Source organism: Oncorhynchus masou, chromosome 31, assembly GCF_036934945.1.
Source record: "Oncorhynchus masou masou isolate Uvic2021 chromosome 31, UVic_Omas_1.1, whole genome shotgun sequence".
Lineage (NCBI taxonomy): Eukaryota > Metazoa > Chordata > Actinopteri > Salmoniformes > Salmonidae > Oncorhynchus > Oncorhynchus masou.
In genome coordinates this window covers 58,860,785-58,888,423 of record NC_088242.1, presented here as the reverse complement: position 1 = coordinate 58,888,423, position 27,639 = coordinate 58,860,785, and the positions used below count along the sequence as shown (strand labels likewise).

Sequence of the window (27,639 nt, the reverse complement as noted above, 5' to 3'; positions counted from 1 at the left end):
AAAAGAAACACATATTGATTGTTTTAACAGCATTCTTATTAGAAGAATGTTGAATGGTCTTAATGTATTGCTCAAATTCCTTATAGAAAACACGGAAGAGTTTTTTTATTAGCGAATTTACATTTATGAATATTACATTTTGTCATTAGCACAATTATTCTTATTAAGGTTAAGAAAACCGAGCAGCACATTCTCCCATAAAAAAAATATGAATATCTTTCCATCAATTTGTTTTTACATGTAGACAATGCCAAAATAAATGCAAAACTGTTTCTGGATGCTCAACACAAAAAGTACAATTAATGTTAATGTCTTTTTGGAGTTTCTTCAGGTAATGATTCGCAAGGTAATACTTATGGATCATTCTGAAAGAGATCTCTTTGACTTTGTTACAAAGCAGGTATTTGTGTGGTAATAGCCAGACTTTTTCCCAACAGATATTATTGACAAATATAATCCAGTAAATTGTGACATAAGGATTGGAAACAATATCCCTGTTACGATAAACTAGGAGTGGTGGGTGGAATCAGGCGCAGAGAGCAGGGTTCAGTCGGTGTCAATTTATTTCACCGGCGTAACAAAAACGGTCATGCCAACACACAGGCGTGTACAAGTTCTCAGTCCAAACAACAGGACAAAATAGTCCGGAGAATAAAGACACGAACAAAATTAACACCATCCAAACAGAGTAACAAGAAACAAGCCTGCATAAATACCCAGCAGGCCTAGTGCCCTTAAATAGCCTACAAACAACCCTAACACAAAACAGGTGTACCCAATTACCCAATAATCAAAACAAACGGAAAGGGAATCGACGGCAGCTAATAGGCCGGCGACGACGACCGCCGAGCACCGCCCGAAGAGGAAGAGGCACCATCTTCGGCGAGGTTCGTGACAATCCCTTTGAAATAAAGCACGTACACATTTTTCCTATTGGTGAGTCAACTGTATTAAGCCAGGGTTGATCAAGAAGGTGAGGTCTGGTTACACCTCTGAACAACATGAGAGTTCCAAATGGAATAGCATCAAAGACTATGGCAAACTCTCTAGGTGTAACAGGGATATTGTAGAGATAAAAATTCCTCATAATTGAGTAACAATCCTTCTGCATTAAAAAGTTGACTCACCGGCAGGATATGATTATTGAAACAGTTCTTTAAAAATAAAAACTTGTTTCTTTACAAAATATCCTTATTATTCAAAATGAAATACCTATGCGAGGGGAAACGATGTTTATATATTAATGACACGCTAAGAATATCTGTCTATGAGAAGCAGATCATTTTGTAGGAATCTTATCAATGTTATAGTTACAAAGTAACATAAAATTGAAGCCACCAAAATGGGAGAAGATCTAATGAGGGATGAAATTCCAAATTGATGTTGGATTCTTTAAGAAATGTTTAGCCCAATTTATCTTAAAGGTATTATTCAAAGTAGGAAAATCAAAAACATTAGTCCACTATATTCATGTGTTCATAATGACAGATTTCCTAATATAATGTGTTTTTTCAGATGAAGTTGAAAAGCAGCTGGTCAACCGCTTTACATATTTTGTTGTCAAGATGTAGGGACTGGGCTGCATAAGGAAGTCTGGAGATATCTTCAGTTTTAGAAAGCAATACTCAACCTTTCAAGGATAAATTCCTCTGCAACCAATGGTTCAACTTAGTTTTTTTTTCCATTAATAGCTAGGAAATTTAATGAGCATCTTTCCTGTTAATCCTTAGACATGGAAATCCCAATGTATGTTACTTTTTCATTGACTAGAATTTTGCATATAGAGGGTATCACACAGTTTTTAACAGCAAACAATTCACACTTATTAAGGTTTAGGCAAAGACCAGATGCTTTGGAAAAAAATATTTATCACATCGACTGCTCTCATCTTTCAAAAAGAGGGTGGTGTCATCTGCAAGCTGACTTATGATAATATCTCTGTCAGCAAAAGAGATCCCTTTTATATCACTGGATTTCACAGAACTTGTAAGAAGTTGGGTGTCAAGCAGGAAGAGGTAAGGTGAAATTGGGCAACCTTGTCTAATTCCTCTTTTCAAATCAAATCTTGAATTGCCATGCTTTAATTTAATGGAACTGTTCCCATTCATATAAAGAGTTTTAGTAGTACTACAAAATAATTCCCCAAAACCAAATTTCTCAAGGGAGAGAAATAGAAACTCATGTTACACTGTATCGAAGGCTTTATAAATGTCTAAGAAGACAATAAATCTATAAAATCTTCGAAGATTAGATCAGAATAGTCAATAAGGTCTAACACCAGTCGGATGTTATTAGATATACACTACTGTTCAAAAGTTTGGGGTCACTTAGAAATGTCCTTGTTTTTGAAAGAAAATCAATTTTTTGTCCATTAATTAAAATAACATCAAATTGATCAGAAATACAGTGTAGACATTGTTGTAAATTACTATTGTAGCTGAATATCTACATAGGCATACAAAGGCCTATTATTAGCAACCACCACTCCTGTGTTCCAATGACACGTTGTGTTAGCCAATCCAAGTTTATCATTTTAAAAGGCTAATTGATCATTAGAAACCATTTTGCAATTATGTTAGCACAGCTGAAAACTGTTGTTCTGATTAAAGAAGCAATAAACGGACCTTCTTTAGTCTAGTTGAGTATCTGAAGCATCAGCATTTGTGAGTTCGATTACAGGCTCAAAATAGCCAGAAACAAAAAAATCTTTCTTCTGAAACTCGTCGGTCTATTCTTGTTCTGAGAAATGAAGGCTATTCCATGCGAGACAACATGTCATTGGAACACAGGAGTGATGGTTGCTGATAATAGACCTCTGAACGCCTTTGTAGATATTACATTATTTTTTTGTAATCTGCCGTTTCCAGCTCACCCAATGTGGTATGGATCTGCTATTTTCTTTACTTTTGAACCGGAACCCCCAACAGAAGCTAGCCAGCTAACTAGCTAGTGGTCATCAGCTACCTTTTGCCCGGACAACTCTCGCCAGTCTGCGCAGCAAGACTCAAACCAGAGCAAATCGGACTTATTTTTCTCCATATCTCCGGTTTCCTACCGCAAGCTCTGAACCTTTTCACCTGGATCATGACCTAACTAGCAAGCTGCTATCCGAGTGGCCACTCCTGGCTAACGTCTCTGTCCCGAAGCAAGAACCAATTAGCCTTGAGCTAGCCTTAGCTAGGCCCATCTCCCGGCTAGCCGAAGAGGTCCATCAGCCACTCCTTGGGCAACAATACCTATTTTGCCAATTGGCCTGGACCCCTTTTACTGCCGACACGGAGTCCCACCGACCCATCACGACTGGACTACCAACGTAATTCGGCCGAGGTTTTTTTTCAACTGGCTCCTCCGTCGCGACGTCCCCTGAATGCCCATCTGCTAGCCGCAGCCCGCAGCTAGCGGGCTCCCTCCCTAAGTTTGTTTTATTCACAGCTTTAGCACACCCTGCCAACCCGGATATCCTAGCCGTGTCTGAATCCTAGCTTAGGAAGACCACCAAAAACCCTGAACTTTACATCCCTAACTATAACATTTTCCGACAAGATAGAACTGCCGAAGGGGACGGAGTTGCAATCTACTGCAGAGATAGCCTGCAGAGTTATGTCTTACTATCCAGGTCTGTACCCAAACAATTTGAACTTCTACTTCTAAAAATCCACCTTTCCAGAAACAAGTCTCTCACCGATTTCGCTTGCTATAGACCACCTTCTGACCCCAGCTGTGCCCTGGACACCATATGTGAATTGATTGCCCCCCCATCTATCTTCAGAGATCGTGCTGTTAGGTGACCTAAACTGGGACATGCTTAACACCCCGGCCATCCTACAATCTAAGCTTGATGCCCTCAATCTCACACAAATTATCAATGAACCTACCAGGTACAACCCCAAATCCGTAAACACTGGCTCCCTAATAGATAGCATCCTAACCAACCTGCCCTCCAAATACACCTCTGCTGTCTTCAACCAGGATCTCAGCGATCACTGCCTCATTGCCTAAGTCCATAATGGGTCTGCGGTCAAACGACCAGCCCATCTCTGTCAAACGCTCCCTAAAACACTTCAGCGAGCAGGCCTTTCTAATCGACCTGGCCCGGGTATCCTGGAAGGATATAGACCTCATTCCATCAGTACAGGATGCCTGGTTATTCTTTGAAAGTGGTTTCCTCACCATCTTAAATAAGCATGCCCCGTTCAAAAAAATGTAGAACCAGGAACAGATATAGCCCTTGGTTCACTCCAGACCTGACTGCCCTTGACCAGCACAAAAACATCCTGTGGCATACTGCATTAGCATCAAATAACCCCCGCGATATGCAACTTTTCAGGGAAGTTAGGAACCAATATACACAGGCATTTAGGAAAGCAAAAGCAAAAGCTATCTTTTTCAAACAGAAATTTGCATCTTGTAGCACAAACTCCAAAAAGTTCTGGGACACTGTAAAGTCCATGGAGAATAAGAGCACCTCCTCCCAGCTGCCCACTGCACTGATGCTAGGAAACACTGTCACCACCGATAAATCCGCGATAATTGAGAACTTCAATAAGCATTTTTCTACGGCTGGCCATGCTTTCCACCTGGCTACCCCTACCCCAGTCAACAGCCCTGCACCCCCCACAGCAACTTGCCCAAGCCTCCCCATTTCTCCTTCACCCAAATCCAGATAGCTGATGTTCTGAAAGAGCTGCAAAATCTGGACCCCTACAAATCAGCCGGACTAGACAATCTGGACTCTCTCTTTCTAAAATGATCCGCCAAAATTGTTGCAACCCCTATTACTAGCCTGTTCAACCTCCCTTTCGTATCATCTGAGATGCCCAAAGATTGAAGAGGGGCAGCTTTCCAAAGGGGGAGACACTCTAGACCCAAACTGCTACAGACCTACAGTGCCTTGCGAAAGTATTCTTCCCCCTTGAACTTTGCGACCTTTTGCCACATTTCAGGATTCAAACATAAAGATATAAAACTGTATTTCTTTGTGAAGAAACATAATCATGAAGTGGAACGACATTTATTGGATATTTCAAACTTTTTTAACAAATCCAAAACTGAAAAATTGGGCGTGCAAAATTATTCAGCCCCTTTACTTTCAGTGCAGCAAACTCTCTCCAGAAGTTCAGTGAGGATCTCTGAATGATCCAATGTTGACCTAAATGACTAATGATGATAAATACAATCCACCTGTGTGTAATCAAGTCTCCGTATAAATGCACCTGCACTGTGATAGTCTCAGAGGTCCGTTAAAAGCGCAGAGAGCATCATGAAGAACAAGGAACACACCAGGCAGGTCCGAGATACTGTTGTGAAGAAGTTTAAAGCCGGATTTGGATACAAAAAGATTTCCCAAGTTTTAAACATCCCAAGGAGCACTGTGCAAGCGATAATATTGAAATGGAAGGAGTATCAGACCACTGCAAATCTACCAAGACCTGGCCGTCCCTCTAAACTTTCAGCTCATACAAGGAGAAGACTGATCAGAGATGCAGCCAAGAGGCCCATGATCACTCTGGATGAACTGCAGAGATCTACAGCTGAGGTGGGAGACTCTGTCCATAGGACAACAATTAGTCGTATATTGCACAAATCTGGCCTTTATGGAAGAGTGGCAAGAAGAAAGCCATTTCTTAAAGATATCCATAAAAAGTGTCGTTTTTTCACCTGGGAGACACACCAAACATGTGGAAGAAGGTGCTCTGGTCAGATGAAACCAGAATTGAACTTTTGGCAACAATGCAAAACGTTATGTTTGGCGTAAAAGCAACACAGCTCATCAGCCTGAACACAACATCCCCACTGTCAAACATGGTGGTGGCAGCATCATGGGTTGGGCCTGCTTTTCTTCAGCAGGGACAGGGAAGATGGTTAAAATTGATGGGAAGATTGATGGAGCCAAATACAGGACCATTCTGGAAGAAAACCTGATGGAGTCTGCAAAAGACCTGAGACTGGGACGGAGATTTGTCTTCCAACAAGACAATGATCCAAAACATAAAGCAAAAACTACAATGGAATTGTTCAAAAATAAACATATCCAGGTGTTAGAATGGCCAAGTCAAAGTCCAGACCTGAATCCAATCGGGAATCTGTGGAAAGAACTGAAAACTGCTGTTCACAAATGCTCTCCATCCAACCTCACTGAGCTCGAGCTGTTTTGCAAGGAGGAATGGGAAAAAATTTCAGTCTCTCGATGTGCAAAACTGATAGAGACATACCCCAAGCGACTTACAGCTGTAATCGCAGCAAAAGGTGGCGCTACAAAGTATTAACTTAAGGGGGCTGAATAATTTTGCACGCCCAATTTTTCAGTTTTTGATTTGTTAAAAAAGTTTGAAATATCCAATAAATGTCGTTCCACTTCATGATTGTGTCTTGTGTCCCACTTGTTGTTGATTCTTCACAAACAAATACAGTTTTATATCTTTATGTTTGAAGCCTGAAATGTGGCAAAAGGTCGCAAATTTCAAGGGGGCCGAATACTTTCGCAAGGCACTGTATATCTAGCCTACCCTGCCTTTCTAAGGTCTTCGAAAGCCAAGTTAACAAACAGATCACCGACTATTTCGAATCCCACCGTACCTTCTCCACTAAGCAATCTGGTTTCCGAGCTGGCCATGGGTGCACCTCAGCCATGCTGAAGGTCCTAAACGATGACATAACATTAGAGATGATACTGTGCAGGTGTATTCTTCGACCTGGCCAAGGCTTTCGACTCTGTCAATCACCACATTCTTATCGGCAGACTCAACAGCCTTGGTTTTGTCAAATGACTGCCTCGCCTCGTTCACTAACTACTTCTCAGACAGAGTTCAGTGTGTCAAATCAGAGGGCCTGTTGAGACCTCTGGTAGTCTCTATGGGGGTGCCACAGGGTTCAATCCTCGGGCCGACTCTTTTTTCTGTATTCATCAATGATGTCGCTCTTGCTGCTGGTGGATTCTCTGATCTAGCTCTAAGCAGACAACGCCATTCTGTATACTTCTGGCCCTTCTTTGGACACTGTGTTAAATCCTCTCTGGGATATGTGGGACGGTAGCGTCCCACCTGGCCAAAAGCCAGGGAAAATGCAGAGCTGCAAATTCAAATTAATATAAAAATCAAACTTTCATAAAATCACACATGCAAGATAGCAAATTAAAGCTACACGTGTTTTGAATCCAGCCAACATGTCATATTTCAAAAAGGCTTTTCGGCGAAAGCAAATGATGCTATTATCTGAGGATAGCACCTCAGTAAACAAAGAGAGAGAAGCATATTTCAACCCTGCAGGCGCGACACAAAACGCAGAAATAAAAATATAATTCATGCCTTACCTTTGACGAGCTTCTGTTGTTGGCACTCCAATATTTCCCATAAACATCACAAATGGTCCTTTTGTTCGGTTAATTCCGTCGATATATATCCAAAATTTCCATTTATTTGGCGCGTTTGATCCAGAAAAACGCTGGTTCCAACCGCGCAATGTGACTTCAAAATATCTCAAAAGTTACCTGTAAACTTTGCCAAAACATTTCAAACTACTTTTGTAATACAACTTTAGGTATTTTTTTACGTAAATAATCAATCAAATTCAAGACGGGATGATCTCTGTTCAATACAGGAGGAAAACAAACTGTAGCTAGCTTAATGGTCATGCGCCTCTATCTAACAGTACACTTCAAGTGACCCTCGTTCAAGATGGCCATACGTCTTCATTACACAAAGGGAAAACATCAACCAATTTCTGAAAACTGTTGACATCCAATGGAAGCGATAGGAACTGCAAGAAGGTCCCTTAGAAATCTGGATTCCCAATGAAAACATATTGAAAAGAGAGTGACCTCAAAAAAATTCTGAATGCTTTGTCCTCGGGGTTTCGCCTGCTCAATAAGTTCTGTTAAACTCACAGACATGATTCAAAACAGTTTTAGAAACTTCAGAGTGTTTTCTATCCAAATCTACAAATAATATGCATATCTTATCTTCTGGGGATGAGTAGCAGGCAGTTGAATTTGGGCATGCATTTTATCCGGACGTGAAAATACTGCTCCATGTCACCAAGAAGTTAACCAACACCCAGACGAGCTTCAATGCCATACAACTCTCCTTCCATGGCCTCCAACTGCTCTTAAATGCAAGTAAAACTAAATGCATGCTCTTCAACCGAACGCTGCACAAACCGGCCCGCCGTCCAGCATCACTACTGGACAACTACAAATACCTGGGTGTCTGGTTAGACTGGTAACTCTCCTTCCAAACTCACATTAAGCATCTCCAAAATTAAATCTAGAATCTGCTTCCTATTTCACAACACTGTATCCTTCACTCATGCTGCCAAACATACCCTCGTAAAACTGACTATCCTACCGATCCTTGACTTTGGCGATGTCATTTACAAAATAGCCTCCAACACTCTACTCAGCGAATTGGATGCAGTCTATCACAGTGCCATCCGTTTTGTCACCAAAGCCCAAATACTACCCACCACTGCGACCTGTATGCTCTCGTTGACTGGCCCTCACTTCATATTCGTCGCCAAACCCACTGGCTCCAGGTCATCTATAAGTCTTTGATAGGTAAAGCCCCACCTTATCTCAGCTCACTGTTCACCATAGCAGCACCCACCCATAGCACACACTCCAGCAGGTACATTTCGCTGGTCACCCCAAAAGACAATTCCTCCTTCGGCCGCCTTTCTTTCCAGTTCTCTGCTGCACATCTGTAAATAGCCCATCCAACTACCTCATCCCCATAATGTTATTGATGTTATTGATTTTGCTCCTTTGCACCCCAATATCTCTACTTGCACACTCATCTTCTGCACATCTATCACTCCAGTGTAATTATTTTGCCACTATGGCCTATTTATTGCCTAACCTCCCTTATCCTCCTTCATTTACACACACTGTACATATACTTTTTCTATTGTATTATTGACTGTATGTTTGTTTATTCCATGTGTAACTGTGTTGTTGTTTGTGTCGCACTGTTTGCTTTATCTTGGCCAGGTCGCAGTTGGAAATGAGAACTTGTTGTCAACTAGTCTAGATGGTTAAAGAAAGGTGAAAAAAATGAGGGAACTTAGGGAACTTGTTTAGAACTTAGGGAACTTGGTTAGAACTTAGGGAACTTGGTTAGCCAATGGAGAATACGCTTTTCCAAAGATTCAAGTAACTGATCAATTTTAAGTTTGGAATTGTACCTATAAATGTTGGTAATAATAATAATGTTATTGTTACAGTTGATAACAAGACAAAGAAAGTGACCAAAGGGGTCACAGTCAGAGTGCAAAATACTTCAATTGAAATGATTCTTTAGAGTGATAACTCCAGCAGTGTTCAGAACCATGAGAGAGCCATACATCATTTCCCCACTGAGATCTCCAGAAGTTGACATCGGTAGAAACTGAATGAGACTCTTGAAAAAAAAATCTGTTTTAAGGTGTTTGGAAATTAAAAAAATAAGGCTTTGCGCTTTACATTATTTCTTAACCCCCTAGCATAGTGAAACTATAGACAACGACAAAGTGAAATATAGAACAGAAAGTACTAATGAGCTAAACAACATTCACAAATCGAGTAAGAATGAAAATAAACCATATACTGTAGATATAAATTATTGAGTGAGAATAGTTTAGCGTAACAAAGATAACTGTCAGAACAAGAAACAACAAAGAGCTTGCTCACTGCCTATACTGCAGGTAAAAATATCATAAGTTAGAGAACAAATAAAATAGTAAATATCCATTACTCCAGTAGTTTTGTGCAGTTAGAACGAAAGTTGAATCACCTTAGAGCCGGGAGTGGGATCTGCTCACATCAGAGGTAGCTATTTACTGTAGGTAGACTTATGTTGGCCACCAGGCACAGTCTATGACAGTCGCACATTTGCCGCACATTCTCCCCATCTGCCTCGGGAACTCTATACAGTCTCAGATTCCACCGTCTTGAGTAGCTTTCGAGTTCCACGATTGTTCTTTGGCACAAGTTCATCTTTCCCTCCTCCTTTTCGACACGCTTTTCAATGTGGGTGACCTTAACATCCTTGATTTCCATGTATGCGAAGTCAACTGTTTTTTTAAGCTCTCGATCTTCATTGCGTTGTTGACGGCCATTTACCCTATGGCATCGGACCTTGTATTGATGAGCCTGGAAAGAGTGGCAATACCTTCATTATTGGCAGCGGCATCTGGGCCCAGATCAAACATGCCTTTCTTGGAAGCTGGAGGTTTGCTTGGGGTTATAGGCAAAGAAGGAAAATCCTCGTCTGACACGATACGTGTCATAGAGTCTGTCAGACCAGTATAGTTGTGGCAGTTGTCAATCAAAGCATTTGCCTCCTGTGTAACAACATTGGATGATGGCGGAGCATTGCTAGCTGAGGAGGTATCCATATGATTTTTCTTTCTGTCAGCACGCTGTGACATTTTGGAAAATATCATCTTAAATCATCAATAACCTGGTGTTTTTAGCAATCAAAGTATTAATTTGTTAGTTCAAAATAATACACTTTTCATTATCTTTCAAAAGTTGCTATGCAGAGCTCGGTAGGAAGTGTGTGCTCAAGCTGCCACCTTGTAGTTTAATGGAGGTATAGTGGAGGACCTGTAATCTCATCAGAAGTGGCCAGGGTTTAGCATAAAATAAGCATACAGATAAGATACCGTCTGCTCTTGTGTTCAGCCTGTGGCGTTTGGATTGACAGTGTGTCGGGGGGTTGGGTGATTGGACTGTGGAAATAATATGAAGGGAGAGGGACGTGACATGGGCGTGTGTGGTTGTGTGTGTGTTATGACTGTATACAGATGGGTGGATGATGGAATTGACCGGTCATGCTCCACAAAAAGGGATCTTGAGGGTTTTTGTCAGGCCTTTGTTGCAGTGTGGACATTGTGACAGTGTTGACTCTGGAGAGGGGAGTGGGCCGCAGGCACCATACACAATAGTAGGAGACGTGGGGCCTGCAGATGGAGAGATAATGACTTGGCATTTAAAAATAGGGAATACATGTGATAACTGATGCACCTGGGGTAGAAAGCTTACTTACCCTTTAGGCCATATAAACTTGAACAAATTGAGCAAGTGAAGAAAATTTGAAAAGGGGCATTTCATCTTATCTGAACATGGTACATTTTTCTGTGAGGGTTTGATCAACTTTGACCTTCATCAGATAAAGCAAATCAGTCTGGTCATCATGTTGTCAGCGGGGCTTCTTAAAGTCTAACGTTATATCCTGTATATTTAGTGTATTTATATATTAATATATCTGTGATTTTTTGTGTCCTCCCTTGTGATTCTCGTATGAGTAAGTCAAGATCTAATGCTGGCCCATGGGAGCATGCCGGGGAGCTTCCAGGAGACTAGCTTACTTGCTGCAGTGAAATTATTCTGGAAAAGGAACTGGACTCCCGTGCCGGTATGCTTCTGGAATGGTTATAGAGTCCTACTTCAGCTGTTTGTGCTGGGCAATTTCACAGTGACAGAATATTGACCAAATTTTTTCACTTTAAAATGTATGCCAAACAAAAAACATTGATTTCAAAGTTTAACAAACCTTACAGCTATGCACAAGGACCACTTTTAACAATTTTCACTGAAACATTTACAAAAATGAATTTTAGTGGAAGAACTGTGCAGATGCCAACCTTGGTATAGGTATTACGGGAAAATCTCCCTAAAATATTTATGTGCCCACATTTTCCAAAAACGGTTAAACATCTCCCGAATTAAGATTCAGTGATGTCTTCAGAAATAATGGGTTGTCAGCTATATGACATGGCACCTTGGAGTTTGAAAAAATCTATTTTGGTTATTGAACTATTATATGTGAAGTGGATTTACACCTGGTAAGAGAATTACAGTAATGGAATTACTTAATGGGTCCCTGATCTGCACTACACAGAAATGCATAACTATGGATGTCAATGTCATTTTCCTCATGTTTCACAACTTTGGACATCACAGCGCAACACAGCAGAGCACAGTATAGTACAGTGCAATACAATGTAGCACAGCAGAGTAGAGTAGGGTTGAGTTCAGTACAGTACGGTAGAGTAGAGTACAGTACAATAGAGTACTCCACCTTATTGTACTGTACTATACTCTACTTTATTTAGTGTAAAGTATTACTGTATTGGACTGTACTCTACTGTGCTATCCAAACTTGTGAAACATACGTCTATAATAGGTTCAGATTTGGTCCAGTCCGGTCCATCTCTGGATGTTAACATAAAGGCCAGGGTGGACTGACCTACTTTCAACTACTTTTCAACGTCCATGGAGGTCCATTGTCGGTCGGTGTTCAGTGGGAAAGGCTGCTGGTTACAGCAAATGGAAAGAGAGGGGGCTCATGGGTAGGAATCAGTAGGGTTGCAAAGGGTCGAAAAACTTTCCAGGTAAATTTCTGGAATTTTTCTCTAAAGTTTTCCATGTGAAGTTAAGCCCTGGCATTTGAGGAATTAAATTATTAAATTCATATAAAAAGTTAGCTTATAACAGTGAACCTTTTCATGGGATACACATAAGGCAATTCTAGGTCTTGTGGCATATTTTGGTTAAACTATCCCAATTCAATGGAATTGCAACCCTCTGCATGCACAGTGCATTCTTCCATCACATGTACAGTGCACTCTTTCATGTACAGCTGATTCTCAAGATCTTGCACACTAATTTGATGCTATTGAGCCCACACTACTACACTGTCTGAGCCAAGGACGATATGCTGTCTGGTAAGTTTTGATTACAATACTGGGTGGGGTGAATATATTTGACATTACATACATGATTTTTTGTTAACTAGTAAATAGTAGCCAACAGCAAAGTGTGTTTAAATAATTTAAAACTTGTTAACAATTTCTGCTAGTTAGTTTTCGCTACCATGTGGGTTTTAGCTTGCTTGAGCCTGCTAACTGAGGAGTGTTAATTCACCCGTTTCCATACATGTTTAATTTTAAAACATTTATCTTACAAATGAGTTGTTTAATCTGACTGCTTAACTATTCATCTGCACATGGAATTGTATTTATTTGTTTTTTTTACTCATTTTTGTTGAAAATCTTAACAGGAAAATGCCACCGGCACTATCTGATGTGTGGAGACATTTCACTGCAGCTAATGTAGAAAGAAGAGCTGTGTACATTTGCAAATACTGTGCCAAATTATATTTGAAGAATGCAGCAAAGATGCAGAATCATCTGGCCAAGTGCATAAAGTTCCCTCAGCACTCACAACAAGCAACCCCTGACAAAAGTCCCTCTACTTCTATATGAGGTGAAAATGATGAATCAGACACCTTATCGATAGCAACAGCTCATGGTCCTCCTTGAATCAGATTTTTTTTTGACTCAATAGAGGAACGTAGTGAGAGAAATGCTGATGAATGTCTTGCTCAAGCTGTGTATTCAACTGGTTCACCTCTGATGCTCACAGGCAATGTCTATTGGAAGAGATTTCTGAATGTTCTTCGCCCAGCATACACCCCTCGAACCAGACATGCTTTATCTACTCATTTGCTGGATGCAGAGTTCAGCAGAGTTAAAGTGAAGGTCAAGCAAATCATAGAGAAAGCAGAATGTACTGCAATCATCTCTGATGGGTGGTCGAATGTTCGTGTGCAAGGAATAATTAACTACATCATCTCCACCCCTCGACCAGTGAAGAGCACAGACACAAGGGACAACAGACACACCATTCTCTACATTGCAGATGAGCTGAAGGCAGTGATCAATTACCTTGGACCACAGAACGTATTTGCACTGGTGACAGACAATGTGGCGAACATGAAGGCTGCTTGGTCTAAAGTGGAGGAGTCCTACCCTCACATCACACCCATTGGCTGTGCTGCTCATGCATTGAATCTGCTCCTCAAGGACATCATGGCAGTGAAAACAATGAATACACTCTACAAGAGAGCCAAGGAAATGGTTTGGTACAGTGGGGAGAACAAGTATTTGATACACTGACGATTTTGCAGGTTTTCCTAATTACAAAGCATGTAGAGGTCTGTAATTTTTATCATAGGTACACTTCAACTGTGAGAGACAGAATCTGAAATAAAAATCCAGAAAATCACATTGTATGATTTTAAGTAATTAATTTGCATTTTATTGCATGGCATAAGTATTTGATCACCTACCAACCAGTAAGAATTCCAGCTTTCACAGACCTATTCGTTTTTCTTTAAGAATCCCTCCTGTTCTCCACTCATTACCTGTATTAACTACACCTGTTTGAACTCGTTACCTGTATAAAAGACACCTGTACACACACTCAATCAAACAGACTCCAACCTCTCCACAATGGCCAAGACCAGAGAGCTGTATAAGGACATCAGGGATACCACTTTTGAGTGGTAATGTATGTCTGATACATTTGTACTTTTTCTGGTAGATGTTTTCTAAGAACCCTTTTCCATCTGTTTGACCAGAAATCAAAGCCTTTATATTATGCCTCATTTTTAAGATGGAAAATAGTTGAAAAATGTATCTGACTTCATTTTTCAAAAATATAGAAAACCCAATTTGATATGATGAACTTCACATGTTGATGCTCATGGGTCCTTTTAGATGGAAATGCTGCAAACTCAACTTTGAATTCATTGCAAAAAGTAGCTTTTTGCTCACAAGAAAAGGTTTGTTTTAGTTGGTTTTAGTACCGAAATCACTGTGCTGTTTTAGGCTATTTTGAGGTAATTATATTTTATAAGATATAGAATTACCCCTGTTCTTCTAAGTACACATCATATACTTTGCACTTTTGTATGTGGGGAAATTGTCTTACAGAGCTATCAGAAATCCTGTATAGCATAAAAATAAGGATTTCTAAGGTTATTCGAATACTTGAATATCTAAACTGACATTAGAACTTGAATACTTGTACGAGTATGAATTCGCAAGGCTACTCGAGTCAAGACAGGCACTGTTACAGTGCCTTCAGAAAGTATTCCCACTCCTGAATTTAAAATGTATTCAATTGAGATTTTGTGTCACAGGCCTACACACAATAGCCTATAATGTCAGTGGAATTATATTTTGACGTATTTATAAATTAATTAAGTGGAAAGATAATGTGTTGCGTTAATAAGTATTCAATGTCTTTTATGGCAAGCCTAAATTTGTTATTCCGTAGTAAAAATGGGCTAAACAAGTAACATAATAAGTTGCATGGACTCAGTGCCTCACTCGAGCAGTGAATTTCAAACAGAAAGAAGGGCTCCTATTGGTAGATGGATAAAAAAACTAAACAGACATTGAATATCCCTTTGAATATGGTGAAGTTATTAATTGTACTTTTGATGGTGTATCAATACACTCAGTCACTACAAAGATACAGGTGTCCTTCCTAACTCAGTTGCTAGAGAGGAAGGAAACCTCTCAGGGATTTATCCATGAGGCCAATGGAAAACAGTTACAAAGTTGATTTGCTGTGATAGGAGAAAACTGAGGATGGATCAACAACATTGTAGTTACTCCACAATACTAACCTAAATGACAGAAAAGAAAGAGGCATGTACAGAATACAAAAGAAAATGGTAAAGAAATTAACCTTATGTCCTGAATACAATTTGTTATGTTTGAGGAAAATCCAACACATGTCACTGAGTACCACTCCTCATATTTTCAAGCATGATGGTGGCTGCATCATGTTATGGGTATGCTTGTCATCGGCATGGACTAGGGACTTTCTACGGATAAAAAGAAACAGAATGAAGCTAAGCACAGGCAAAATCCTTAAAAAAGCGTGTGCGAGCAAGGAGGCCTACAAACCTGACTCGGTTACACCAGCTCTGTCAGGAGGAATGGGCCAAAATTCACCCAACTTATTGTGGGAAGCTCGTGGAAGGCTACCCAAAACGTTTGACCCAAGTTAAACAATTTAAAGGAAATGCTACTAACTACTAATGAGTGTATGTAAACTTCTGACCCACTGGGAATGTGATGAAAGAAACACAAGCTGAAAATAATAATTCTCTCCACTAATATTCTGTCATTTTACATTCTTAAAATAAAGTGGTTATCCTAACTGACCTAAGACAGGGATTTTTTTACTAGGATTAAATGTCAGGAATTGTGAAAAACTAAGTTTAAATGTATTTGGCTAAGGTGTATTTAAACTTCTGACTTCAACTGTATAATAAAGTTGAGGCCCAAAGTAACACAGTGCTTTGGTTATAATTTATTGATACAGATATTAACCAAAACCCTCTTGGATAGACTCACAGTCAGGTTTGCAAAATTCTGTTAGCTTTCCTATAATTCCCAGGTTTTTCTGAAATCGTGCTGGGAAGATTTCTGGACTTGTGAGGGACTAAGAAGGGAAATTTGGAATCCTCCAGCTCAAATCTGGTTTAATGGAAAACCAGGAAATCTTGGGAACGGTACTGGAATTGCAACCCTACCTCCTCACAGTAAGGTCACGAGTGCTCATGTCCATAACCTCAACATAAACATGGATGGTTGTAGGCAGACTGAAGTAGTTTGGAGTGGGATTCAGTTATGCTTCATTTTAGTCATTTCACAATCCCTCTGTAGAGGAGAAGAAAGAGAAGGGGAAATAGGAGAACTAGGAGATTGCTGTAGGCCAGTATATTCTGTAATGACCTTGGGAGGAGCACTCTTTTGGTTATACTGTAGAATCCCCAACTGTTACTCAACTCTGAGGCTTTTGATGCTGATTCAAATGAAATAAATGTAAATACTTTACGAGCCCCTAACCAACAATGCAATTAAAAGAAATATGTGTAAGAATACGATATAAAGGTAACAAGTAATGAAAGAGCAGCAGTAAAATAACAATAGCAAGACTATATACAGGGGGGTGCCGGTACAGAGTCAATGTGCGGGGGCACCGGTAAGTTGAGGTAATATGTACATTTAGGCAGAGTGACTATGAATAGATGATAACAACAGAGAGTAGCAGCGGTGTAAAAGTCTGGGTAGCCATTTGAATATGTGTTCAGGAGTCTTATGGCTTGGGGGTAGAAGCTATTTAGAAGCCTCTTGGACCTAGACTTGGTGCTCTGGTACCGCTTGCCATGTGGTAGCAGAGAGAACAGTCTATGACTAGGGTGGCTGGAGTCTTTTACAATTTTTAGGGCCTTCCTCTGCCACCGCCTGGTATAGAGGTCCTGAATGGCAGGAAGCTTGGCCCCAGTGATGTACTGGGCCGTTTGTACTACCTTCTGTAGTGCTTGCGGTCGGAGGCCGAGCAGTTGCCATACCAGGAAGTGATGCAACCAGTCAGGATGCTCTCGATGGTGCAGCTGAAGAAACTTTTGAGGATCTGAGGACCCATGCCCAATCTTTTCAGTCTCCTGATGTGGACTAGGTTTTGTTGTGCCCTCTTCACAACTGTCTTGGTGTGCTTGGACCATGTTAGTTTCTTGATGATGTGGACACCAAGGAACTTTAAACTCTCAACCTGCTCCACTACAGCCCCGTCGATGAGAATGGGTGCGTGCTCAGTCCTATTTCTTTTCTGTAGTCCACAATCATCTCCTTTGTATTGATCATGTTGAGGGACAGGTTGTTGTCCTGGCCCCACATGTCTCTGACCTCCTCCCTATAGGCTGTCTTGTTATTGTCGATGATCAGGCCTTCCACTGTTTTGTCATCTGCAAAATTAATGATGGTGTTGGAGTCGTGCCTGGCCGTGCAGTCATGGTTGAACAGAGAGTACAGGAAGGGACTGAGCACACACCCTGAGGGGCGCCGGTGTTTAGGATCAGCGTGGCGGATGTGTTGTTGCCTACCCTTACCACCTGGGGGCAGCCGTCAGAAAGTCCAGGATCCAGTTGAAGGGGGAGGTGTTTAGTCCCAGGGTCCTTAGCTTATTGATGAGCTTTGAGTACACTATGATGTTGAATGCTGAGCTGTAGTCAATGAATAGCATTCTCACATAACTGTTCCTTTTGTCCGGGTGGGAAAGGGCAGTGTGTGCAATAGAGATTGCATCATCTGTGGATCTGTTGCGGCGGTATGCAAATTGGAGTGGGTCTAGGGTTTCTAGGATAATGGTGTTGATATGAGCCATGACCAGCCTTTCGAAGCACTTCGTGGATACAGACGTGAGTGCTACAGGTCAGTAGTCATTTAGTCAGGTTACTTTAGTGTTCTTGGGCACAGGCACTCTGATGGTCTGCATAAAACATGTTGGTATTACAGACTCGGACAGGGAGAGGTTGAAAATGTCAGTGAAGACACTTGCCAGTTGGTCAGGGAATGCTCGTAGTGCACGTCCTGGTAATCCGTTTGGCCCTGCGGCCTTGTGAATGTTGACCTGTTTAAAAGTCTTACTCACATCGGCTGCGGAGAGCGTGATCACACAGTCTTCCAGAACACCTGGTGCTCACATGCATTTTTCAGTGATATTTGCCTCAAAGCGAGCATAGAGGTAGTTTAGCTCGTCTGGTAGGCTCTTTTCACTGGGCAGCTCTCGGCTTCCCTTTGTAGCCTGTAATGGTTTGCAAGCCCTGCCACATCCGACGAGCGTCAGAGCCGGTGTAGTATGATTCGATCTTAGTCCTGTATTGACGCTTTGCCTGTTTGATGGGTCGACGGAGAGCATAGCGGGATTACTTACAAGTTTCCGGGTTAGAGTCCCGCTCCTTGAAAGCGGCAGCTCTAACCTTTAGCTCAATGTAGATGTTGCCTGTAATCCATGGCTTCTGGTTTGGGTATGTACGTACAGTTATTGTGGGGGGAAAAAAACTAACTCTGTAGGTAGGTAGTGTGGTCTACAGTTTATCATGAGATACTCTACCTCAGACGAGCAATAGCTTGAGACTTCCTTAGCCTCTTGAAACTCTGGGGGCGCTATTTCATTTTTGGATGAAAAACGTTCCCGTTTTAAACAAGATATTTTGTCACAAAAAGATGCTCGACTATGCATATAATTGATAGCTTTGGAAAGAAAACACTCTGAATTTTCCAGAACTGCAAAGATATTGTCTGTGGGTGCCCTAGAACGGGAGCTACAGGCAAAACCAAGATGAAACGGCAACCAGGAAACCAGCAGGATTTTTGAGGCTCCGTTTTCCATTGTCTCCTTATATGGCTGTGAATGCGAGAGGAATGAGCCTGCCCTTTCTGTCGTTTCCCCAAGGTGTCTGCAGCATTGTGACGTATTTGTAGGCATATCATTGGAAGATTGACCATAAGAGACTACATTTTCCAGGTGTCCGCCCGGTGTCCTCCGTCAAAATTGGTGCATCTTTTTCAGCTGCTGGTAGTTTTCCATGCGATTCTGAGGGGAAAGCAGGCTTCCACGAACTGCATATCAATGAAGAGAAATGTGAAAAAACACCTTGAGGATTGATTCTGAACAACGTTTGCCATGTTTCGGTCGATATTATGGAGTTAATTCGGAAAAAGTTTGACGTTTTGGTGACTGAATTTTCGGTTCCTTTCGGTAGCCAAATGTGATGTACAAAACGGAGCGATTTCTCCTACACAAAGATTCTTTCAGGAAAAACTGAACATTTGCTATGTAACTGAGAGTCTCCTCATTGAAAACATCTGAAGCTCTTCAAAGGTAAATGATTTTATTTATTTGGTTATCTGGTTTTTGTGAAAATGTTGCGTGCTAAATGCTACTCAAAATGCTAAGTTAGCTTAGCATACTCTTACACAAATTAGTGATTTGCAATGGTTCAAAAGCATATTTTGAAAATCTGAGATGACAGTGTTGTTAAGAAAAGGCTAAGCTTGAGAGCAGGCGCATTATTTTCATTTTATTTGCGATTTTCAGAAATCGTTAACGTTGCGTTATGCTAATGAGCTTGAGGCTATAAATAGAATCCCGGATCCGGGATTGTGCGACAAGAAGTTAGATGTCGTGCAGCTGTTATTTACACAAATGCCTGGTCCGCCGCGCCTGGTCTTACCAGACGCCGCTGTTCTATCCTGCCGGTGCAGTGTATAACCAGACAGCTTTATGTTGATAGTGTCGTCGTTCAGCCACGTATCTGTGAAGCATAAGATATTACAGTTTTGAATGTTCCGTTGGTAGTTTAATCTTCCACGTAGGTCATCTATTTTATTGTCCAAAGATTGAACGTTTGCTAGCAGAATGGAAGGAAGTGGGGGTTTATTCGATCACCTACAAATTCTCAGAGGGCAGCCCGCCCTCCGGACCCTTTTTCTCTGCCTCCTCTTCACCCAAATCACTGGGATCTGGGCCTGTTCCCAAGAAAGCAGTATATCATTCGCGTCGGCCTCGTCAGACTCGTTAAAGGAAAAACATTATTCTGCCAGTCTGTGCTGAGTCATCGCAGTCCTGATGTCCAGAAGTTATTTTCGATCAGAAGAGACAGCAGCAGCAACATTATGTACAAAATAAGTAAAAAATAAGTTACAAACAACGCAAATAAACAAACAAAAAAACACAATGGTTTGGGGGCACGTCGGTTGGGGGCACGTAAAATGTCTGCCTTCTTCTCTGGTGCCATCTTACTCTTCAAGTCAGAGCTTCTGGCTTCTCCTCTCTCATCTAGCCAGCTAGAATATGTATGGGATGAGACAGCCGTTAACCCATCCCAGATTAACCCACTTAATTAACCCACTATAGCAACCCTATCAGAGATGGCTTGTAACTAAGTGTGATTGTTAAGTTGGTCGTGGAAAGTGAGGTTGTGGTTATTGATGTACTGTGCACATAAAGTTGATGGAAATCTTAGAGCAGGTGCTGCAGAATGCTACATGAATTCATTCAAGGGTATAATTCAATGTATGGAATGGACAGCAGGATATTTAAGCAATAAGGCCCGAGTGTGTGTGGTACATGGCCAATATACCAGGTCCAAGGGCTGTTCTTAGGCACGACGCATTTCGGAGTGGCTGGATACAGCCATTAGCCGTTGAATATTGGCCATGTACCACAAACCACAAATATTGGCCATGTACCACAAACTGGTTACTGAAGTAATTAGAGCAGTAAAAACAAATGTTTTATCATACCCATGGTATACAGTCTCATATACCATGGCTGTCAGCCAATCAGCATTCTTGGCTGGAACCACCCAGTTTATAATGGCTGTTACATCACATACACAAACAGAGGAAGAGAGTGTGCTTGTATGGGCCTAATGAGCCATTAGGCTGATGACATCACCCCTGTGTGTGGGTCGACAGCACACCCAAATTCCAAGGCTCACCCACACACATTCACCCCAAGGGTGCTCTGTTGACTTCTCTGTAAACTCTCTCCTATAATGATTGGTGTTGTGTGAGGAGAAGACTGGGTTGTTTGCAGTCACCCAGTACACAGAAGACTAGAAACTGTGAGTCTTGTTCCCATATCAGCACTCCATCTTTCTCGCTATAGTCCTGGCAAGTGCGGGAAAGAGACTGTAGACTCTCCCTCTGTCTCATTCACGCCTCCTGCTTTGTGAGACAGCCATTAGCTGCTTCTCTGTGTGTGCTGGAGCTGACACAGAACACCAATCAGCCTGCCTGCTGCCAGAGAGCAACGCTGTCTCTCTCTCTCTCTCATCCCTGCAATTACTCAGCTAATGCAAATTTGTCAAACAAAGTGAACATGTGAGTGTGTGTGGTTCTCCACATTAGAGCTCTGTGCCCGTATCCACAAAGCATCTCAGATTAAGAGTACTGATCTAGGATCAGGTCCCCCCATCCAATCTTATTCATTATGATCTAAAAAGTAGCACTGATTCTGGATCAGCACTCCTACTCAAACGCTTTGTAGATACAGGTCCTGATTCCATCTCACCCTAGGGCAGGGTTTCCCAAGCTCGGTCCTGGGGTCCCCCCCTGGGTGCATGTTTTTGATTTTTGCCCTAGCACTACACAGCTGATTCAAATAACCAACTCATCATCAAGTTTTAATTATTTTAATCAGCTGTGTAGTGCTAGAGCAAAAACCAAAACGTGCCCCCAGGGGGGCCCCAGGACCGAGTTTTGGAAACCCTGCCCTAGGGTATCAACGGATTTCTAAGGATGAAGACATACTGTAGAATTGTCAGGGTGAAACGTGTTGTGTCATTCAGAGGGTTCTGGATGGTGTAACTGCAGTCAGTTAAGAACACATTCTTATTTACAATGACAGCCTAGGAACAATGGGTTAACTGCCTTGTTCAGGGGAAGAATGACAGATTTTTGCCTTGTCAGCTCAAGGATTCGATCTAGTAACCTTTTACTGGCCCAACGCTCTAACCACTAGGCTACCTGCCGCCCGTAAGACATAAGAGCAGGTCTGCCAGAAAAAGTGTGGCGGGGCGGCATTTGCCACAGCACTTTTCAGTCAGGTGTCGCAGCGCCGCTCCATCTTTGATTTAGTTGAATGAAATATATTGACGTAAAGCGTTAAAAAGAGGGGCAAAGTGCAGTTCTTTTTTTTTTAACCAGTTTGACGATTTATCAATTTGCTCACATATTTACTTTCAATTCACATCGGAGTGCTGCTGCAGTCTCTGTGCGTGTCTTGACTAATCCGATTCACGGAAATCGCAGCTCTCTCCACTTTCCTCCAGTATTTATTTAGCAAGGGTGATAACACATCACTATCGGCAGACAAGCAAATACACTTACATAAATTTAGCAGTCTATACACCTAAAAATGTGCCATCTGACATGAAGTATTGCAGGGTTCCCCAACTGGCGGCCTGCAGGTCCTTTTATTTAGCCCCATAAGTTAAAAATATATATAAAATAGAGACGTGATCGTATAAAATGTAAGCAAGGTTTAGAAATGATTATATTTTAGTCAAACATATCCATTTGGGCTTCTTGGTCATTTGGCAGTGTACAAATTATTTGTAATTATTTTCCGGCCCCTGAACATCCGCTCTTGAAAAAAATCTGACAATTGCTAAATCTAGTTGAGGATCCCTGGTGTATTGCAGGAATACTAGACTATTTGTCAGTCTGTTCAGCAGCGGCTACATAGTCGAGCCTATTACGCGCTCTGTCCTTCTGTCCAGGCTAAACACATCGGTAACATTGTGTATTTATTGCCCACTTGTTTGAGAAAATGTGAATGGGATCAAATATGGTTCCAACTTCAAGCTGACTGAGCTACCTAGACTTTATCTACACAAAATTATTAACTGGAATGAATCAATAAAACACAACAGCTGACAAAGGATGACAAAGGCCTACAGTTACATAGGGCAGGACGACACGATGCAAACCAGCAAAAAGCAAGCTCAGCCCTGTGAGATGTATTGTCCAATCATGTTGGTTTCTCTGTGTCTGTGAACAAGTAAAGTGCACTGTTGCTGCAGTTTGACAGGGTTTTCATCCTCCTCAAGGACGGGAGTTTTTTTTAAACCATGTGACCTAATTACAAAACTCTTGTGGTGTCACTTCTGCATAAGAGGAACTACTCAGATTGAGACAAATTGGTGACTGAATGGGTTCCTTTAATTTCTCTAGATACACTTGATTTATATAATACAGACCTTCAGTTAATGCCATTCAATACCTTTAATTTAGACAGAATGGAGATAACTGCAGAAATATGAAAACATTTGAAACTTACAACAAAAAATAAACAAAATGTATGATTTGATGTAACATAGTGTTTCCTTTAACATTTATACATTACATAACATTCCCTGTTATCCACTTTTAAGTTGGGAAGTGAATACTTAGTTTCTGATTGACCTGGGTAATGACCAATGGGGCAGAGTTTATACCGTCATTGTCAGTGCCGGTGCTGAAGAATGGATAAAGTTTAGCAGGTTTTAAAGCGTAATTGGAGAAAGAATAGATATGAGACCTGTTGTCCACATCATAAAAGGAGACCTGACCCTGTTCATAATCAATATAAATCCCTATCTTCTGGGGCGTCTGATTAAGAAAGAGGAGAACAGGAAGCTTATCAAGAGCTATATACTCATTCTCATCACTCATCCATAGAGCCAGGTATCCATTGTCAGGCTCCACAATAGTCCTTCCCTTCCTGTTGATGGACTCTACTGCCACTCCTAAAACCCAGTCAGTCTTTCCTTCCACCTGCACCTCATAGTAGAATCTCCCTGAGGAGAAACCCTCCTTACCTAGGACATTAACAACAAAATCAAACCTTTGAGGGCTGTCTGTGACATTTTGCCGGAGATCTCCAAATCTCACTTGTTTCCCGTCTTCAGAGACGATGAGGTTGGGATGTGCTGTGTCAGGGTCCAGAGTCACATTCACTGCACACTTCTTGATCCTTCCCAACTCAGCAGCAGACAGCCTGTTCTCTTCCCCATCGAGTGCTTCCCTCAGCTTGTTCACAGCTCTCCTCATAGCTCCAACACTGGGATCACTGTGAACACTGACCTCAGACCAGTCGATGGTAGCCGGTGGGGTACAAAGGGATGGGAACATCTGTAGAAGGTGGAGGTGGTCTTCAGTGTATGAGAGCTGCTCCAGCTCATTGCTTCTCTTCTGTAGCTGAGAGATTTCCTGTGATAGCTTAAGAATATGCTCTACAGCCCAGGTTGCTGCTGCTTCCTGCTTCTTCTCAATCTCCTCAATTACTTTTATGTAGGTCTTCTCAACGATCCTTGCCATTTCAGTCAGTAACAGCACTGTGTCCGCTTTCTCCCTCTCCACATTTTTCTCACTGTGTATTGCAGCGTGTGTGATCTCCTTTATCTTCTCACGTCGGTCCTGGATCATCAGCTGCATTTCCACCCTCACTTTTTTTACGTCTATCTCTCCACACTCATCCGTTGTGTGGACGTAGTGGTTGTTGTCCTTGTAGAATGGATACTGACCAGTTTGGCCGCTTCCACAGGTGTGTCTGTCTTGTTTCATGCTGTACTCATACTCCAGGTCTTCCTCCTCATCATCGATCTCAATATCTTCTTCGAATTCGTCCAGAGTAGAGGTGCATGTCAGGCACACAGATAACAGCAGGTACAACATGCTGGCATTCAGAGCCCTCCCTATCCTATTGTTGTTTGGTGACATTTCTGGGAACAAGAAAACACAGTCATGTTTTAGTTTAGCTTAGTTTTTGTTCAGTCTAGAATATGAATGCAAAGCCCCATTTAAGAACTGAAACTTTAATGACTGGTATATATCCATGTAGAGATAAAAGGCAGCATTGGTTACGTGTATTCTCTGGGGGAAAAACTTTGCTTGGCCCATGTTGGCTCAGTCTGCCAGTCAATGACTTATGCATCATTAGCCTGGTTAAACTGAAAACATAACAGAGAGGCTAAATCTCAAAACGAACAAATCATCTCGAACAAAAGGGAGACCAACTCTATATTAATGTCTATAATTTTGGAATGAGATGTTCGACGAGCAGATGTCCACATACTTTGGTCATATAGTGTATGTAACATGACTTGCATGGGATTTGTGCCACAGAAAACAGTGCCAGGCCAAGCATGGATTGCTGTCATACCTTGTATCACATACAAACACTTCTCACTCAGGACACAAATAATAATTGGGATGCCAGTGATCAAAAAATTGAATGTATCCTGGGGCATATTATTAGGATACTACCATGAAATAACATTTGAACTGTATAATTTATTGTAGAAAATCCACAATTTATCTACAAAAGTTTGCAATGTCCAATCTATACATTGCCTTTCTATTAAATCTACAATATGTAACTTTATAGGCGACACACCAAATTCATATTGAAATGTGAGATATACATCTTAAATTCTCACTGAAAGCAAGAAGCTTCTCTAAGAAGCAGTAGATATGTTTTATGCTTGCTATTTCTATGCGTCTCGTTCTTAAGTTTTATTTTTGCATCTTACTTTTAGCTTCAAACAGCTTAAAAGACAATAATTATTGGTTATGGAAAATATATTTCACAGCGGTTTAGATGGTACAATGATTCTCTACATAATGAATGCTTTTTTGTCACAAACTGAAATTAGGCGAACTATTACAATTTTTGCAACCAGGAAATAGTGATTTCTGCATAGTGCACCTTTAAAGCGTTAAGAAATGTCCCCATGGTAAATAAACTTGTCCACTCACCTGATTATGTGTTTGCCTCTAGTAGTGTCTCAGTTGGCTCTCTTCTTTCACTTCACTTGAAAGAGGATTACTTTATATCCAGTACCTGGCCAGGATAGTTTCACTTTACCATAATACCCTGACGTCAGTCATACCAGCATAAAATATGTATTTCCTCCTCCTCCCCCTTCAGTGAACTAAACCACTGACTCCATGGCAGCCCAGTATATAGGACATGAGGCCCTAATGCATCATTAGCTTTATGGAGAGCTGAAGACAGAGGACTAGGACACATCTCTTTCCTTGGACACACACACCCTTATTTACCACATGGCTGCCTGGAGTTTGATAGGTCCTATGTGGTTCTTAACAGTTTTATGCATGGATGGAGGCTGAGAGGCTGTCACAGCCTCAGGGGATATCAAGACTCAGGATAAGACCCAGATGCAGACACCGGAGGTGGATAGTTCGGTTCTCAGAATATTTATTATAGCAAAGGGCAGGTCGAGGGCAGGCAGAGGTTCCTAATCCAAGTTAATAAGGGACAGGCAGAAAGGTTAGAACCAGGGATGACTAGAAAACAAGAACTTGCAAAATGGGAAACACGCTGGTAAGACCTGGCAAAACAAGACAAACTGGCAAGAGACAAACAAAAAACGCAGGTATAAGTACACAGGGGATAATGCGGATAAATAGGAGACACCTGGTGGGGGGTGGAGACAAGCACAAGACAGGTGAAACAGATCAGGGTGTGACAGGGGATCAGGTTAAGAGACATACGGTCCAGAGACAGGAAGGACAATGACAATATTCAGAGTCATATATCTGTAAAGCTTAGAGGATCTCATGTCAAAAGCTGTTGAAGTAATATGGCTACAGGTTCACCTGCCTCACCTAATGCCTATTATTGTGGGAAGTTGCTATAGACCACCGAGTGCTAACAGACAGTATCTGGATAATACACTGATTGTACAAAACAATAGGAACATGACATATAGACTAACCAGGTGAAATCTATGATCCCTTATTGATGTCACCTGTTAAATCCATTACAGTCCGTGTAGATGAATGGGAAGGGACAGGTTAAAGCCTTAAGGCAATTGAGACATGGATTGTGTGTGTGTGCCATTCAGAATGTGCAAGACAAAAGTTTGAAGTGCCTTTGAACGGGGTATGGTAGTAGGTCCGAGGCGTACCGGTTTCAGTGTGTCAAGAACTGAAGCGCTGCTGGGTTTTTCACACTCAACAGTTTTCCGTGTTGTAACGGTTTTGACTTGAGGTTATTATTTATAGGGGTGCCAGGTAGGTTGTGCCTACCAGAGAAAACATTGGTTTCTCCTTTTGGTTTGGGAGGGAATGAGTCCCATCTGGTCCGTCAAGTCTACACCAATACAAAGGACTTATGTAAAAGTCAGGATGGAAATAAACTTTTCATAAACCCTTAAAACATTGGAAAGAACTTCAAAAACAACTATATTCTTTTGCGTGGGTTGTATTACCAACATAAATTATTACACACACATATAATAATATAACACAATGAGTTCTGGTTCCTCCAGAAATGTCCTGTACCTCGGGCCTAAAAAGAGTCCAGCCCGGTAAAGAAGTTCAGGGAACTCAAGTGACCTTTGTCACGCAATGTTTGTCTGTTCATTCAAGTGTAGCGTAAACCCAGTATTAATCATACAATCAATATAACAATTATTTTACCACACAACTATAAAGCGTATC

At 41.4% G+C, this 27,639-nt stretch overlaps 2 protein-coding genes across 5 annotated transcripts in view; one reads left to right on the top strand and one right to left on the bottom strand.

The window, feature by feature from the left end:
• Window positions 1–27,639, top strand: part of bicd1a (bicaudal D homolog 1a) — a 100,165-nt gene that overhangs the window by 14,508 nt on the left and 58,018 nt on the right. The window lies entirely within an intron of this gene.
• Window positions 23,317–26,017, bottom strand: LOC135524200 (pyrin-like). The gene is made up of 2 exons (XM_064951524.1): window positions 25,930–26,017; window positions 23,317–24,893 (listed from the first exon to the last, which is right to left on the bottom strand). The coding sequence occupies exon 2, from the start codon at window positions 24,889–24,891 to the stop codon at window positions 23,560–23,562; it is 1,332 nt and encodes a 443-aa protein (XP_064807596.1). The 5' UTR covers window positions 24,892–24,893; window positions 25,930–26,017; the 3' UTR covers window positions 23,317–23,559.

Bases quoted from the DNA above. Each gene is read 5' to 3' on its own strand.
- LOC135524200 (XM_064951524.1), bottom strand. From the start codon at position 24,891: ATGTCACCAAACAACAATAGGATAGGGAGGGCTCTGAATGCCAGCATG.